At 47.0% G+C, this 17375-nt stretch overlaps 2 protein-coding genes across 2 annotated transcripts; both read right to left on the bottom strand.

Moving 5' to 3' along the window:
• Nucleotides 1-226: 226 nt before the first annotated feature.
• LOC125507751 (ent-kaurenoic acid oxidase 1-like) lies at nucleotides 227-5361 on the bottom strand. Its single transcript, XM_048672242.1, has 7 exons — nucleotides 3325-5361; nucleotides 2484-2640; nucleotides 1765-2366; nucleotides 1547-1696; nucleotides 879-1400; nucleotides 674-792; nucleotides 227-515 (listed from the first exon to the last, which is right to left on the bottom strand). The coding sequence occupies exons 2-7, from the start codon at nucleotides 2521-2523 to the stop codon at nucleotides 419-421; spliced, it is 1530 nt and encodes a 509-aa protein (XP_048528199.1). The 5' UTR covers nucleotides 2524-2640; nucleotides 3325-5361; the 3' UTR covers nucleotides 227-418.
• A 297-nt stretch (nucleotides 5362-5658) lies between these two features.
• LOC125507750 (F-box/FBD/LRR-repeat protein At5g53840-like) lies at nucleotides 5659-7965 on the bottom strand. The gene is made up of 3 exons (XM_048672241.1): nucleotides 6743-7965; nucleotides 6485-6619; nucleotides 5659-6384 (listed from the first exon to the last, which is right to left on the bottom strand). The coding sequence occupies exons 1-3, from the start codon at nucleotides 7799-7801 to the stop codon at nucleotides 6025-6027; spliced, it is 1554 nt and encodes a 517-aa protein (XP_048528198.1). The 5' UTR covers nucleotides 7802-7965; the 3' UTR covers nucleotides 5659-6024.
• Nucleotides 7966-17375: the final 9410 nt, after the last annotated feature.

Below are 17375 nucleotides of genomic sequence, written 5' to 3'. Positions count from 1 at the left end.
TCCTACTTTCTGATTTTTTTAAATGTATTGATGGGACACATCTGTAGCCGGCCCATTTAGAGGCACTTCACATGGGAGCTTGCCTATCTTTGACTTGTGACCACACATACTCGACAGTCACGGCGGGCTCTTTCGCCCCTCAGGCTCATCTATTGTGCACCCATTCAACCAAAAGTAATCAAGCCGAGCTTCATAAATGGCCTTCTCATCACAAAAAAAAAACTAGTAGCTTTCAAATAATGGTCTTGTCCCTTGCAGTACAAATTTAAAAGCATTATGCCCATGTTTGCTTACAAAGATAATGTCATTTCCAGAAAAAGATATACTAGCTATAGTTCTGATATGATCATACAATACTAATAGAATTAACATTGATGCACTAGCACATAGCTAGAAAAAATCATTGAATGCATCTCCATCAAGCTCTAAGCTTACGGAAGGTCATGGATGCGCCGTCCATTGGCCTTGGGTGTGGAAGGTAATTGATCTTCGCATCAGGATTCAACAGCTCCCATCTGAAACAATCATTCGTATGGCAAACTAGGATCAAATGCCAGTTTATGCAATAAAGAAATAAATCAATCAAATGCCAAGATAAAAATAAGCAAATGAGTTCTACTGATCTCATGTTAGTGATTACATAGGATTTGAAGTAATATATATCATCACTCACTCATAACCAGTGGAGAGGTGATGGAGCATGATGGTGATCTGCAACTTCGCGAGCATGTTCCCGGCACAAATCCTATATCCGCCACCGAATGCCTGGTACGTCCCTGGCTTCGCTGGTTTCTGCATTCATCAAGTTCTTCGTTGACAATTGGTGCGTACATGATGAAGTTGCATCCATGATCAATGAGAGAAAAACAACAACATACATCCCATCTGTCGGGGTTGAAGGTGAGGGGGTCCTGGTAGTAGACTGGGTCGGTGTGCAGCGACCTCACCCACACGAGCACCGGCCACCCTGCCGGGATCGTGTACCCACCATACTCCACGTCCCGGTTCGCCACGCGGTGCACCATGGGGGCGACGTTGGCCATTCGGATCGTCTCCTCCACCACCTTCGCCGTGTACTTCATCCTTGGGAGGTCATCATGGGTGATCATCAATGAACCACCTTTGCTTTCGCTCACTGCCATGTTCTCCTCTCGGAGCTTGGCGAGGGCGGCAGGGGATTTGGCCAAGTGGTAGGTAGCCCACATGATGGCGCTGGCCGTGGATTCATAGCCAGCGACCACGAGGTTGACCATGTTGTCCACAACCTCCTCATCACTCAGCCTCTTCCCCTGCTCATCCTCGGTGCACATCAGCCCGCTCATGAGATCATCACACTTCTTGTCCACCTTCTTCCTTGCCTCCAGCTCATGTCGGAAGACCGCGTTCAGCTTCTGACGGCACTGCACAAGTTGTTAGATTCCTCTACAGTTATTTTAATGATTTCTGTAAAAACAAGGAGCAAACAAATTACCTTGACTCTCTCTTGATAGTGTAACCCGAATACCCGATCCATTTAGTGCATTGTATGAAAAGAAAAACAGATTACCTTGCGAGCGCGGTGAAATGTTGTCCCTGGAAAATCCAAGGGGAATGCCCTGAGGCCAGCCATCAGGCTGCCGAACCACTGGTCTATCTGCTCTGTCAATGGCGACGGCTCCATGCTTATGAACATTCTGAATATGTTCGCGAACGTCACCTGTGCAATTTAAGGAATTGACAGAGAAGAAAAGCACATGCATGCTCACCGATGAATAGATCTCTTACTTTCTTGATCTCGGTGGAGGCAAAGATTGTCCCCATGTCTGCCCACGCGGCCAGCGCCGCCACAACACGCGGCTGCACGACGGCGGCGATGGTCCGAAGCGAGCTGGGGCGGTTGATGGCGGTGAGGATGATCCCACGAAGCCTGGCGTGGCTGGCGCCCTCGACGTTGACCATGGACTTGTGGCCGATGAGCTCCGGCACCGGCCACCGTATGCCGAAGTTATCGGCGGACTGGAACACGAACTTGTTGGCCGCCGGAGAGCACGCGATGACGGCAGGGGAGCCGAAGAGGTGCGTCCGGTAGATGCCGGCCCCGGAGCCGTGCGCGCGCCTCTTGGCGGCGATGAAGTCGTCCGGGCGGCGCGCGAGCTTGAAGTGCCAGACGAAGGAGAGCGTCTCACCGAGGAAAGGCAGGCCCATGTGGCCCGGCGGCAGGCGGCGCCGGCCGCCGTGCCTGAGGAAGAAGGCGGCGCGGTACCACGCGTCGGTGGAGTGCCAGACGGCGAGGCAGAGCAGCGGGACGGCGCCGAGGGCGAGGCCCGGCCACCATACCCACTCACCCACACCTACTCCCACTGCTATCGCCATTGATCTGCTAATACCTGGAGAAGCGGAGGTAGTATATGTAAAAACGAGTGAGGATTCCGAGCAACTGATCCGTTACTGTGTGGAGGCAGACGGGACCAAACTAAGCTAGCTAGCTGGAGGCTGGAAATTACCTCGCGCATTGCATGCCCGGCTGGTGCGTAGCCTGCACATGTGACGTTGTGTGATTATTCTGGCTGGTAGATGCCGGCTTTACACCCGCAGCTAGGTTCCAACGCCGAGCACTCACCAACCAACGATAATTAATTAACGGCATCTCCGATGAGAAATCTGCTGAATAAAACATAATTACCCCTTCCAGAAGTCCAGATTATAGTGCATATAAGTTCTTTTCAAGGTCATCCTTAAACTTTGACTAAGTTTGTAATAAATTACACTGTTTTAAATAGCGGGCTATGCCAAATAGCAGCGGACCTTAAAATCAGCTATAGCGGGCTATTTATACATGAGACCATTTAGCGGCAACCTACTGAAAAGGCTATAGCGGACTATAGCAGAGCTATAGCCGGCTATTTAAAACTATGATAAATTATCAACATTCATACTACCATTAGAGTTATCATGAGATATATTTTTACATGATATTTACTATTGCAAATTATTGTTTTTGTATACATAAACTTGGTCAAAAGTTTGACTATAGAAAAAAATAATTCTATGCACTATAATTTGGCAAATAGGTTGTAGTACTTCTTTAAGCTAATACAAATGTTAGTGTCACTTCAAAATTTCAAATACCCTTCTTTTCATTGCATGGTAAAGACCTAAAAAAAGGGCTGAATTGAACAGGCTGAAATGGTTTCTGCATTGGCCTCATCATCTTTCAGCTCAACTCTTCTCCCATCATAAACAGTTAAACACACACGTCAATCACACACAAATCTTGCTGCTGGCAACTTATATATGTACAACGGATAGATCGAGTTTCAGATTCCATTTCATCAACAAACGAACCTGTACCGAGTAGTTGGTGATCTACAAATGTTGGTGTTCAAAAAACTTCGAAACTGTCAACATTTAGAGTTGTGATCTGCAAACATTGACTCAGAAAACAATGTGGAAAACTTGAGGCGGCATAAGAGAAATAATTGAGTTTAACAATAATGCGTGCTAACTGACTTACCAATCAGCGATGCAAACCATCATCATACTATTACAGCCAGTAAGCGCTGAATAGGAATGACAAATACGAATCATCAAGCCACGAGAATACAAATGACTGAAGCCAAGAACATGAATAATACTAAGGGCCAAAAATATGAACCGTAACGTCTCTATGAGGCTCACATTGTTGCAAAACAATATAGTACTGTACAGTGCTGAGTCACTGCTCACAGAAAGTAGTATCAGACAAGAGTCCAGTGGCAACAGCAAAGAAAAGATTCAAACAGCAGCATATTTAGGACTTCATTACAATAAAACAATAGCCTTTCTCCTCACAAGTAAAATAAACAGCAACCTAAGACTACTTGCTGTGTGTGATGTCTCTAACTGCACAAGCTAGTGCCTGGAACACTCAGGTACAAAGAGCATCTCAGACACTCAAATTTAGGACTTCAATACAATTGCAGTTGTTAATTTAGATGCAAGTAGTTTAATAAATAATCAAAATGTAGCTCCATCGATAGAAAGAACCGTCCGTATTTATTTCCATTGTATGAGGCCAAGCAACAGCAAGAAATGGTGTACTCATAAATCATCCAGAAGCTAGATAAACATAATTTAGTAACCAATTCACTGATACGATGTATGGACCAGACAATACAAAACTGACTTCAGATTATTACAGAGTAAAGTCGTTTCCTCCCCCTTTTCTTCAGTGGTATTCATGGACATTCCAGAGAAAACAAGATCCCTTCAATTACCACTGAAGAATGACACTGCAGGCGAAATCATTTAATTCATGTTACAATGGAAGACCAAAGCTGCATCGTTGAAGAATCCAGATGGGATCTAAACTTTTCAGCGAGATTGTGCATATACCCTAAAGTGTATGACAAAACAAATGACACGGGAATGTGCATATAGGCATACTACAAACATCAGTACTCGAATCAAATTACTCCTGCATTGCATGCTCGATATATACGCATTATTGAGTACTTCTATTGAGTACACAAGTGACATTATTAGATTATTCCGGCTGGTGGATACCGTCTCTACACTCACAGCTAAGTTCCGACGCACATCACAAACACACACACATCAATCACACAAGTCTTGCTGCTGTCAGCCTTATCTACAAGACTACAACAAATACAGTTTCAGGTTCCATCTCATCAAGAACCGAACCTGTATCAAGTAGCTTGCAAATAATGGTGTTCAGGATCTTCACAACAGTCAATGTACAGAGTTGGGTACTTTTCGAATTCTGAGAGAGAGCAACCAAGGTATGGATATTATTTAGATGTAGCAGGCAGTTCTCAGATACCTGAGAAGCTGCATTAGCATTAAATCAGAGGACTCGGTGGCAGTAGCAGAAGTGCAAAACAATGACTCAGAGAACAAATGCTTGAGATCATATAATGTGTGGTAGCTAACTTAGCAATCAGCGATGCAAACTTGCGGCAGCCATGAAGCAAAGCATCATAGAAATTATTGAATCATCAAGGCCAAGAAAATACATATATGACTGAATCCAGGAGCATGAATAATATAGGACCGATAATTTATATGGTAACAGCTATGTGTGACTCACCTCGTTGCAAATTAATGTGGTACTCTACGTTGCTGAGTCACTGTTCACAGAACAGTTTTGCAAAAAAACAGACAAGAATCGAGTGGCAACAGCAAATAAAAGATTCAGAGGATTACTCGAATAAGATCAAAGGCGACATAAAGCAAAAGAATAAAAAAAGTATTTCTCCTCACAAGTACAATAGGACAAAAAAAGGCGACATAAAGCAAAAGACAATCATTCTCGGAAAAAAAGTATAATAGGACAGCACAAAACAATAGTAAGATTATTTGTGTGTGATGTCTCTAACTGCAAAAGACAGTGCATAGAACACCCAGACACGAAAACCATCTGATATATTCCAATTCGAAATTTCAACACAATTGCACCTGTCAAAACCTCGATACAATTGCACTTGTTAATTTAGATGCAGTAGTAGTTTAATAAATAATCAAAATGCAGTTGCATCGATAAACAGAACGATTCGCATTTACTTCCATTGTACGAGGCCAAGCAATAACAAGTAGGGTGAACTCATAAATCCTCCAGAAGCTAGATAAATATAAGTAACCAATACACTGATGCGATGTATGGTCCAGACAGTAAAAAATCATTTAAATCAGAAGAGTTAAGTTGTTTCCTTTTCCTTCACTTCAATGGTATTCATAAGACATTCCAGAATAAATACCCACCCTTCAATTAACACTGAAGAATGACACTGCATGCAGAGTCCTTGAACAGATGTTCCAATGGAAGATTAAAAGATGGATCTCGACAAGCCGCCGTCTTATACTGTAGCAACATTGTTGACGAATCCAAAACTTTTCAGTGAGATTGTGCATATACCAGGAAGTGTAGGACAAAAGAAATGACACAAGATTGTACATATACACATACTACAGACAAGGGTACTAAGAAAGTCTTCACAGAACACAAATGAGATAAGCAAAGATAATTCCTGACTCACCAAACCCATTTCAACATCTACACAGGAAGGGGTCATTCAAGTTAAGATCACTGAGATGCTTGGTCTCCCAAACAGCTTCGAGAGAAGTACCAGTTGTAAAATGAAACTGAGCATCTCTTGAAGCCTTGTTCCCTAGCTGAAGCTTCCCACGCTGTTCTGCCAAGAACTCCTCATCGTACAAGCTGGCCTCAACATGAAACGTCATTGACTCCAGCACTCTGGCGTTCAGCACAAAGAATTTGGCAAAGTTAACCTGTGACCAGCTGCCCAGGTACGTTTCCAACACTACTGTCCTGAGACGGATGTCAAGACATCTGAGAAGATCCCGGTGTTTATGATGCCACAAATTTTTCTCACCCGAACTCCATGACTGCAAAGAAAGACATAAAATCTTTCACCGCTTTAGAACAGTGAGTATATCAAAAGCTAAGCTAAACGACGCTAAGAATTATCAAGGAAGAAACAGCCACCTTCACGTGCAGCTTCTCCAAGCATGGAAAGAATCTCATCATGTCAAGAAGATTATCCAAACTAAGAATATTGACATTGACAGCTAAAATCTTGACAGTGTGCACCGCCGTTGTCAGGCTATTGGCGCGCAATCCCTAAATGGAGCATGGGAGACAAAATCAGGCTATATAAAAGTGCAGATGACAAACACGGGTTAACTAGTTAGACATCCCATATATAAGGCAAGAAGTATATAGAGCAGTTGGAAGGTTAATCACCTGAATAACTGTGGAGCCAAACACTAGTTTGGTAGAATGATCGCCCCAATCAGTAAGGAAGCCCAAGGTGCGAAGTCTAGGCGCGGAGATTACCGACACCTGCAGACCACACTCAAAGTAGAGAGGGATCAACTTTTCAAGACAAGGCGCATTCTGGATGACGAGTTCCTCAAACTGGAGCTGACTGAATGCCTTGCAGTTCTGAAGTTGATCTTGCACACATATGAACGTAAGAGTGAGGGAATTGATCCGAAGGCGACGGAAGCTGAAGATTGTGTGAATCATCAAGCATTCCAGAGCGGGGCAACGGGCGATGAGGCTGTGCAGAGAATGCTCCGAGGTGGAGACGGATTCAAGTGACAAGTGCTTGAGGTTGGGGAAGTGAAGCCCTTGGGCGATGTCGTCGTCGGGGAGGCGGCAGCCACCGAAGGTGGCGACGCGGAGGGTGGGCGAGAAGCGGTAGGCGGACGCCGGCAGCGGCCCAAGCGGTTTAGAACGCTTGGAAGAAACCCAGCACTCGAGCACCTGGAGGCCGTCGAGGGCGGGGGCCACAAGCCAGCAATCCAGGGCGGCGGAGGCGGCGGCGGCGAGGGCGGGGGCCACGATCCACCAATTCAGGGCGGTGGCGGCGGCGGCGGCGACGGGGAGACGGTACCCCTTGACACGGAGGCGGCGGCCGGGGCCTTGGTGGCGGTCAAGAATGTGCGCTACAGCAGAGGGGACGTTGTTGTAGACCCTGCGGTATCTGACGACCGCGAGATCGGCGGCGGTGGCGAAGCCACGGCAGTCGAGGTTGAGAGGGGCGGAGAGCCAGAGGTGGCGCCACCGGGACGCGAGGATCTGGGTGCGGGCGCCGTCCTTGGTGGGGAGGAGGGAGATGATCTCGCCGAGGAGTTCGTCGGGGAGGGCGCTGATCCGGTCGACTCCTGCCGCCCCGGCCGAAGGTTCAATCTCTCCCTCGGAGCCCAATCTCTTCCTCTTCTTGGCTGGTGGACGACCTGACGTAAAAGGAGCGCAGTACGGCGGCCGGCGCGGAAGAGGCTTGCGCCGCCGCTCCATCCTCTCCTCTCTCACCGCCGGCGCGTTTGGTCCTTTCTCGTGTCACAAGATGGGCCCAAAGTGGCCAAGATATTGGACGCCTGCCCAACCATGGTCCAAGCTGGAGCAACTAAATTTCGCGAGCGGCCAGCCCACTACACCGTGTACGCTGTTTTTTTTTTCTTCCTTTCTTGAAATTCAGCTACCTTTATTGAACAATGATCTTGCCCGTTACTCCCCCCGTCCCGTAATATAAGAGCGTTCTAGGATGGGGGGAGTACACGATAACGAATACGGGAGTACGGAGGATAATCACGCCACTCCTCAGATAGTTTTCTTGTTAACTTGCTCGAGCAAGCGAACGCACAACAACATTGCTTTCACGGGCACATGTATGCTATAGTCGCCATGCCGAAGGAATTCGAAACCTCCCGGCAGTCATTAGTCACCACTTCTCCTTATGCTCGATACTCGGCTGGATCAAGAATGACTTGAACTATCTCCATTGAATTACTCTCCACCGCCACTGCTAAGATCCCCAACAAGTCTGCAAGTCATGACCCTTCCAATAGTGCGACTGCTTCTATTGATGCAACGTCTTCAAAAGAACATGATGCAACTATCAACGCCCCATTGGAGTCTCGGAGTAAAGCTCCCGTCGCTCCAACCCCCACGTCCGGGTAAAAACTCGCATCAATGTTATGTTTCATAGTCCTCACCGTTGTCCTGCTCCGTTTGACATTCCAAACGGAGCTTTTATCTTAACAGCCAAAGCATTCAACACAACCCTTTTTATACTTATGGCCGACCTAGTAGGGGATACCACGTCTTACCATGTGAAATTTTTCGGTGATCCCACCAGAGATACCATCATGCAACCATAATAGTCTCAATTCCATTCGCAATGGGAAGAGCCATCCCTCCAGGAAGCTCACCACAAAGAAGTTGCTCCGGAGTTACAACTCCCGATCGCTCCCGAGCCGCTAAAGGTTATATGAATTCTCGCAGTGCAACTTCCTTCCAAACGTCCATAGCTCTATCGCATAGGAACAACATGTGACTGAGATCTTGGGGATCCACATGACAAACATGGCATAGAACGGGGGTTTGCATATGACGATCAGCCAAAGAACAATAACAAGGAACTAGGCCATGCAACACCCTCCAATTGAAAATATGAACTTTAGTGGGTACCAATCTCCCCACAATAACTTCCAAAACAGATGTGGCTCCATCCCTCCAACTCCCTCATTAAGACGGGCCCCGGTCATGTACTTAGATCTCCATGCCTCCAGATACACCGAGCTCATCGTGAAGCAAACCGACTTTGTATATTGCGACGCAATTAAATTCGCCTAACCATGCATTTATGAGCTACAAGTTATCCTTGATCAGCTGGTCATCCCAGTTCCTAGAATTTGGATCAATTAAGTCTTGACCCGTTTGTAGTAAACAATGTCCTCTAGGTGTCTCCCTCCGATCGAGTGACCTTCCATATATCAATTCTAGCGCCATCGCTCGGGTGCCAGATAGCTGACTGTTTAAAAGTTTTCAATCCAACCATAATATTCTCACAAGTGGATGCTAGTTTTCTTAGCTCTGCTAACAACAATGTTGCTTCTGGGCTCTCGGAAATATCCACTCTACGTGTCAGTTGCACTTTTGGAAACCGTTCGGTCGCCCTTACTGACGGAAGGGTTTTCTACTCCGTTTTAGGTGTTTTTTTATTAGGGTTTGTGTCCTACTCAGGATGAAGTGGTCGCAACTCCATGAAGATGTAATAGCGTCCTCCACGCTCAACTCCGTCCCGGCGGGGCATCTAGCTTTGCCAGAGGGTACATTAAGGTATGTCTCCAATGGATCTCACGGGATTCAGGTCTGTTGGATCTCCGTGGATTCAACCTTTGTTCATGTGTATACAAATAGAAATGGAAATGGGGACAATCGATGCCCTCCCTAGAATATCCATGTCCCCATATATTCCTCATTATCCCATCTCCATCCATGTTTGCATGATCAGGGATGAATGGGTGTGGGGAATAGGATACCTTCTCCATCCCGTTACCCTATGGGGAAATTACTTCAGTAAATATCCCCATGGGGAAGGTTCTCTCTCACCCACCCCTAAAGGATGAAATCCTTGTTAGTTTGGTGGGTCTAGGGCCTCATTGTTGTCCCTATCTACTAGTTGGATACTTTTGATCTACGCTTCACAACAACAGTATGTCACGATGGTCAATCACAACCAACATCTGAGCAGCGACACCTCAAGTGTTCACCATGCATGCATTTAGTTTGATAGTTGTCAGCTCTAGATTGTACGGTATTCTTTTTTTTTCGAAAAGGAGGAATACCCCCGGCCTCTGCATCTGGACGATGCATACGGCCACTTTATTGATTATAACACAAGACCTTACAAAGTCATACAACAGTAAGACTAAAGCCACCATCTTCGCAACCTCTGTCGCTACTCCTATCTAATTGATGAAGGGGCGCTGATGGTCTGGGCCTAATACCAAACAGACCTCGCAGCCAAACCTAACATCTGAGACCTGAGGTCCCAACCAGGACTCCTTCTGGGTATGGGCATCCACCAGTCCGGCGTGCTCTTCAACCAGGCCCCCTGCCGGGTATGAGGCCGCCGCAGCCACGTACCATCAATCCATCTTCAGAGCTGTACTGTTGCATGAACCGTGCCAGGCCTCTCTGCCATCGACGCCACCACGACGCCAGACAGCGCCACCATCCTGCGCTCGTCCATCATCACACGCCCACCGGCGAGACCCCCGCTGCTCCATGCCGCTGAGACCCGCAGTTGTCGACGTGCCAGATGCCACGCCGCTCCTCCTCTTGTCCCCTCCAGTCAACACTTGCTCCAAAACGATGCCCCCAGGAGGGAGAACGACATCGAAACGTCGCCATCGTCCGATCCGGTAGATCCAGATCTAGGGTTTCCCCCGGAACCTTTCGATCAGGTTGACGTGACCTGCAACGACGATGCCTCGAGAAGGGAACGACGTCTGAGACGCCGCCATCGTCCGCCATGACCGCAGTCAGACGCGATTTTCACCGGAAGCCACGACGTCCTGATCACGGAGCCCTCCGCCGAACCGGTGACGTTGCCGCCGATCCGATCCCACCGCCGTGCGACGCCCCCGATGGAGATCTCGATCTAGATCGAAGACGACCTCGACCGAAACCCTGCCACCCAGATCTGGCCGCCTGCCAGACCCAGCAACCCTCCTCCGCAGGGCAGCCGCAAGAGGCGCACAACTCCCGGCCAGCAAACCTGCAGGTAGTTGCCTGCGAGCAGAGGTGGGAGGGCCGCCACCCCAACCCAATCATGGCCGGATCTGAGAAGCAAAGCAGAGTCGCCGCCTCAGAGCGCAGGGAGCCGGAGGCGCCATCCCGCGAGCAGCAACTGGAACCAGGGGACCACCGGAGGAGCCACCCTCCAGATCCGCGGTCCTGGCCACCGGAGCGCCGCACCGCCGGGCCGCCGAGCAGGACGAGGGAGCGACCTCCCTCCACCAGAGATGCGCGCCTTCGCGCGGGGAACGCCCCGCCGCTGCCGTCCACGGCGCGGGCTTAGCCCGGCCGCATCCTCCGGCAGCGGCGAGGGAGAGAAGGGGTGGGGAAGGGGGGCGCCGCCGGCTGACGACTGGAGTTCCCCCGAGCCGCCCAGGAGCGACGCGGGGGTCGGGGATATCTGATTGCGTCCGACGCCTCCAGATTGTACGGTATTCTTGTGTGTAATGTGAACATGGATTGATCAAGAGAAGTTATGCATGTGTGCGTTGCTACTGGGAATGGTCTCCTGACATAGTGGAATTAATTGTTAAATATAATTTTTGCACTGATTAATCTCATGAAGATCCCTCGATTTTATCTTATGGAAGTAGGGGGACTTCTCGCTGCAAAAATAAGAAGGCGGTGAAACTAATTCTTGATGGCATATAGCACTTCGAAGTTCAAATGTGACCGGCCATCAGGGGGGCAGCCGCGATGAAGTAAATTCATGGCTAGCTTGCATCATGATTCATTGATTCTCTGTGTGTGTATATATAGAAACCTTTAGAAAAGTAGTGTGGATGTAGGGATATATGGGAGGTGATTTTGCACATGCTTGCCGGAGCTAGACATATAGCATGCTGGCTTTAGAGCCTTAAATGTTGCACATGCAGTGGATATAAGGACAATATATGTAGTACGCGTGTACAACCGAGATATGAAATAAACATTTTTTTTAAAAAGGGACTCCCCCGCCTTTGCATCATAATGATGCATACGGCCATAATGAAATAAACATTGTAAAAAGTTCGTAGGTTCGAATCATCTCGCACCCACCCCAAAAAATAGGTTTCAGACTATATATCTTAGAGAGTGTATCCTCCTGACATACATCACTCTTCCCCTAATCTCATCCATCAAGACGGAAGTGACTTGTCTTAGCTAGAAATGAGTGCATCTCCCATATACGAGCTTCTCCTGATGTGACGTTCTCAAGTAGAAATGAGAGTCGTCAGGAATGTACCAAGCTTTTACATAGGAGTACACGATAGAGCATCACATAGTGTACGGTGTTGAAATTTTGCTAGTAGACCTTTGGCCCAAAGCCCAATTAAAATTCTGAAATTCTCTTGGCTCATTTATGCACACATGTGATTGGAGTGAGTGAGGCTAAAGTTTAGTCCCACATTGGAAGTTGAGAGAGAGTTGCATCTCTTTATAAGATGAGCTCTTCTACCACTTGTATGAGCATGAGAAGAGGAGACCTACACGCGCGCTCCTCCTCCTCGCTCGCCGCGCCGCGGGTTGCGGGATTGAGCCGAGGACAGAGCTATGCACGTTGTCTATATTTTTGCTGTTCGGGAAAAATTAATGAGTTATTAATTAATAATTAACGAACGCGTTAATTACTAAACCGTTTCCGATTCTTTTGGATCGTGACGACTCGGACATGGGGTTTACTCCCACGACCTACCCGGCCCGCACTATATAGTCAGGCAGACGTCTACCCTAGTCGCCGCCGCTTCGTATGGTTTCTCACCACCGTTCCAGATCATTGCGCCGCCAAGCAAGTCTTCTCCATCCCTCCTTTCGGCGTGAACCGGGAGAAGGGACAGCAGGCCTCCGGAACCCCGCCTCTCGTGATCCTGTACGGGAGGGGCAATCAGGTTTTTGGGGAGCGCACTCGCGCGACTGCTGGCAGCGACAACTTCGCGAACGACGACTTCTTCCCCGACCTCGGCAACCTCATCCTCGACGACATGGGCGACAACGTCAACGCCGGCGGTGCTGCTCCCGCTGCACCGTATGTGATTCTATCCTTCCTGTTCGAGATCCTGGTAGAATTCATGTTTCTAGTATGTGCCCTAAATGTGATCTATTCATCTGCTATGCTAGTTCGCATGATTAGTTTAATCTCTGCTACTGTAGTCATGATTTATCTTCTAATTATTCGGATTAAATCTCGTAATAACTTGCTCATATTTCAAACAATCCAAAAACCTGATTATAGGCAATTTACCCCGAGTGGTTTTGCTGCGCATCCGAAGCCGCCTGCCTTTAAGGGGGCGCAATATAAGAGGTGGCGCACGAGAGCAGTCTACTGGTTTCAGACCATGGGCTGCTATGACGCCACCAAGGGCAAGCCTTAGGGCGATCTTAATCCAGCACAGCTGGAAGCTTTCGAGAAGATCGATACCCTCTTTAAAGGTGCTCTTCTGAGTGTTCTTGATGACTCCATTGTGGATTCGTATATGTCGTTTGACAACGACAAGGACATGTGGGCTGCGCTCGAGGCTAAGTTTGGTGCCTCGGACGCCGGCAGTGAGTTGTACGTCATGGAGCAATTCTATGACTACAAGATGACTGATGAGCGCCCTGTTGTACAGCAGGCTCATGAGATACAGTCGCTCGCAAAAGAACTTGAGTACTTCAAGTGTGTGTTGCCAGACAAATTTGTTGCCGGAGGCATCATTGCCAAGCTTCCACCTTCGTCGAACAATTTTGCTACTTCCCTGAAACACAAGAGACAGGAGTTTTCCGTTGCGGATCTCATTGGTACTCTTGATGTTGAAGAGAAGGCGAGAGCAAAGGACACACGTGCTCGAGTTGCTGAGGGAGGTTCTAGTGCCCACATGGTACAGAAGAAGAACTCCCAGCCCAACAAGTTCAAAAACAATAAGAACAAAACTCAGGGCAAAGGCAAGTTTGATACAAAGAACAAGCCATCACATTCTACCAACTTCAAGAAGAATTCTCATAAGAAGGGGAAGGGACTTTGCCATGTCTGCGGTAATCCTAATCAATGGGCTCCGAAGTATCCTAACCACTTTAAGGAGCGCGAACATGAGAAGAGCGGCAAGTCCACTAATGTTGTCATCGGTGATATTGATATGAAGGAATCAGGGTATGGTATTTTTCCTACCATCCTTTCAGTATTTCAATCCCCTGATTGGTTAATTGACACCGGTGCCAATGTACATGTTTGTGCTGACGCCTCCATGTTTTCTTCTTGCCAGGCAACAGGGACTTCACATGTGCTGATGGGGAACGGGTCACATGCCATCGTTCGAGGTGTCGGTACGGTCGATCTGAAGTTTACTTCGGGGAAGACTGTGCGTCTGAAGAACGTTCATCATGTGCCATCCATAAATAAAAATCTCGTTAGCGGTTCCCGTTTATGTCGAGATGGTTTTAAGTTGGTTTTCAAATCCAATAAAGTTGTAATTTCTAAGTATGGACAATTTTTTGGAAAAGGCTATGAGAGCGGAGGCTTGTTCCGCCTGTCTTTGTCAGATGTTTGCACTAAAGTTATTAATAATATTTGCCACAACAATGAGTCTGATATTTGGCATTCACGACTTTGTCACATTAACTTTGGTTGCATGACGCGGCTAGCCAATATGAATTTAATTCCGAAAAATCTCTACTATCAAAGGCTCTAAGTGCCAAGTATGTGGTGCAAGCTAAGCAACCTCGCAAGTCCCATAAGACTGCAGAGGCAAGAGACTTGGCGTCACTAGAGCTTATACATTCTGATCTTTGTGAGATGAATGGCGTGTTGACAAAAGGTGGAAAGAGATACCTCATGACGTTGATTGATGGCTCCACTAGATATTGTTATGTGTATATCCTGAAATCAAAAGATGAGGCTTTAACTTTCTTTAAAAACTATAAAGTTGAGGCAGAGAACCAACTTGATCGAAAAATTAAACGGCTTAGGTCCGATCGTGGTGGAGAGTATTTTTCCAATGAATTTGATATGTTCTGTGCGGAACATGGTATAATCCATGAGAGGACACCTCCCTACTTACCTCAGTCAAATGGGATAGCCGAAAGAAAGAACCGAACTCTAACTGATATGGTTAACACCATGTTAGACACATCGGGTCTTTCCAAGGAATGATGGGGGGAGGTGCTAATGACTGTGTGTCATCTCCTAAACCAAGTTCCCACAAAGCATAAGACCATGACTCCGTTTGAGGAATGGGAAAGGAAAAGATTGAAACTCTCTTACCTACGTACTTGGGGTTGTTTGGCGAAAGTCAATATACCAATTCCCAAGAAGCGCAAGCTTGGACCAAAAACCGTGGATTGTGTTCTTCTGGGCTATGCTTTTCATAGCATCGGCTATAGATTTTTGATAATAAAATCTGAGGTATCCGACATGCATGTTGGTACGATTATGGAGTCGAATGATGCAACTTTATTTGAGGACATATTTCCTATGAAGGATATGTCGAGTTCAAGAAATCAGGAGATACCTACTCCATCTAGTGAGGAATTCACTGTAATTTCTGAACCCACCATTGCGATGGAACACGTTGAGAATCCTGTTGAGGGTGACAATGGAACTCCTGTGAGGAGTAAGAGACAGAGGACTGCAAAGTCCTTTGGTGATGATTTCATTGTGTACCTCGTGGATGACACACCCAAGACTATTTCAGAAGCCTATGCATCTCCTGATGCTGACTACCGGAAGGAAGCTGTACGTAGCGAGATGGATTCCATCTTAGCTAACGATACCTGGGAGATCACTGACCATCCTTATGGGTGCAAACCTGTAGGATGTAAGTGGGTGTTCAAGAAGAAGTTTAGACCTGATGGTACGATTGAAAAGTACAAGGCACGGCTTGTGGCCAATGGTTATACCCAGAAAGAAGGTGAAGACTTCTTTGACACTTACTCACCCGTGACTAGACTGACCACAATTCGGGTGCTACTATCACTGGCTGCCTCACATGGTCTTCTGTTCATCAAATGGACGTTAAGACAACTTTCCTTAATGGAGAGTTGAAGGAGGAAATTTACATGGATCAACCAGATGGTTTTGTAGTACCTGGTCAGGAAGGAAAGATGTGCAAGTTATTAAAGTCTTTATATGGCCTTAAACAGGCTCCTAAGGAGTGGCGTGAGAAGTTCGAAAGAACATTAACTGCTATCGGCTTTGTAGTAAACGATGGTGACAAGTGTGTGTACTATCGCTATGGTGGGGGCGAAGGAGTTATTCTTTGTCTGTATGTCGATGACATACTGATCTTTGGAACCAAACTTGATTTAATCAAGGAGGTTAAGGATGTCTTATCTCGCTGTTTTGAGATGAAGGATCTAGGAGTAGCTGATGTTATCTTAAACATCAAGCTGTTGAGAGATGAGAATGGTGGGATCACACTGCTTCAGTCTCACTATGTGGAAAAGGCCTTGAGTCGTTTTGGGTATAGCGACTGCACGCCTTCTCCAACTCCATATGATGCTAGTGTGTTGCTTCGAAAGAACCGACGGATTGCTAGAGATCAACTGAGGTATTCTCAGATTATTGGCCCGCTTATGTATTTGGCGAGTGCCACGAGGCCTGACATCTCTTTTGCTGTGAGCAGGCTGAGTCGGTTTGTGTCAAAACCGGGAGATGATCATTGGCATGCGCTTGAGAGAGTTATGCGCTATTTGAAAGGCACCGCGAGCTATGGGATTCACTACACCGGGTATCCAAGGGTACTGGAGGGTTATAGTGACTCAAACTGGATATCTGATGCTGATGAGATTAAGGCCACAAGTGATTATGTTTTCACACTTGGTGGTGGCGCTGTTTCCTGGAAGTCTTGCAAGCAAACCATCTTAACGAGGTCAACTATGGAAGCAGAACTCACAGCATTAGACACTGCCACTGTTGAAGCAGAGTGGCTTCATGAACTCTTGATGGACTTACCTATGGTTGAAAAACCAATACCCCCTATCTTGATGAACTGTGATAATCAAACGGTGATCGTCAAAATAAACAGTTCAAAGGACAATATGAAGTCCTCAAGGCATGTGAAGAGGAGACTGAAATCTGTCAGAAAATTGAGAAACTCTGGAGTTATTACGTTGGATTATATCCAAACGTCAAAAAATTTGGCAGATGCCTTCACAATGGGTCTATCACGTAATGTGATAGATAATGCATCGATGGAGATGGGTCTGAGACCCACCGCATGAGTTTTCCATAGTGGTAACCCACTCTATGTGATCGAAGATCCCGTGAAGTAGAAGTGGGAGACAAACTGTTGGTCAGTTGGGAGGAGAGTATCCCTATATTACGTATCCCACT

This window comes from Triticum urartu, chromosome 5 (genome assembly GCF_003073215.2).
Source record: "Triticum urartu cultivar G1812 chromosome 5, Tu2.1, whole genome shotgun sequence".
NCBI lineage: Eukaryota > Viridiplantae > Streptophyta > Magnoliopsida > Poales > Poaceae > Triticum > Triticum urartu.
The sequence above is the reverse complement of the archived record's forward strand: the minus strand, read 5'-3'. Positions and strand labels throughout refer to the sequence as shown.

Bases quoted from the DNA above. Each gene is read 5' to 3' on its own strand.
- LOC125507751 (XM_048672242.1), bottom strand. From the start codon at position 2,523: ATGTGCAGGCTACGCACCAGCCGGGCATGCAATGCGCGAG. The intron at 1,401-1,546 runs GTAATCTGTTTT...CAACTTGTGCAG, and splicing joins CATTTCACCGCGCTCGCAAG to TGCCGTCAGAAGCTGAACGC. The intron at 516-673 runs GTGAGTGATGAT...TGATTGTTTCAG, and splicing joins CACCTCTCCACTGGTTATGA to ATGGGAGCTGTTGAATCCTG.
- LOC125507750 (XM_048672241.1), bottom strand. From the start codon at position 7,801: ATGGAGCGGCGGCGCAAGCCTCTTCCGCGCCGGCCGCCGTACTGCGCT. The intron at 6,620-6,742 runs GTGATTAACCTT...TGCTCCATTTAG, and splicing joins TTGGCTCCACAGTTATTCAG to GGATTGCGCGCCAATAGCCT. The intron at 6,385-6,484 runs GTGGCTGTTTCT...CTTTCTTTGCAG, and splicing joins TGGAGAAGCTGCACGTGAAG to TCATGGAGTTCGGGTGAGAA.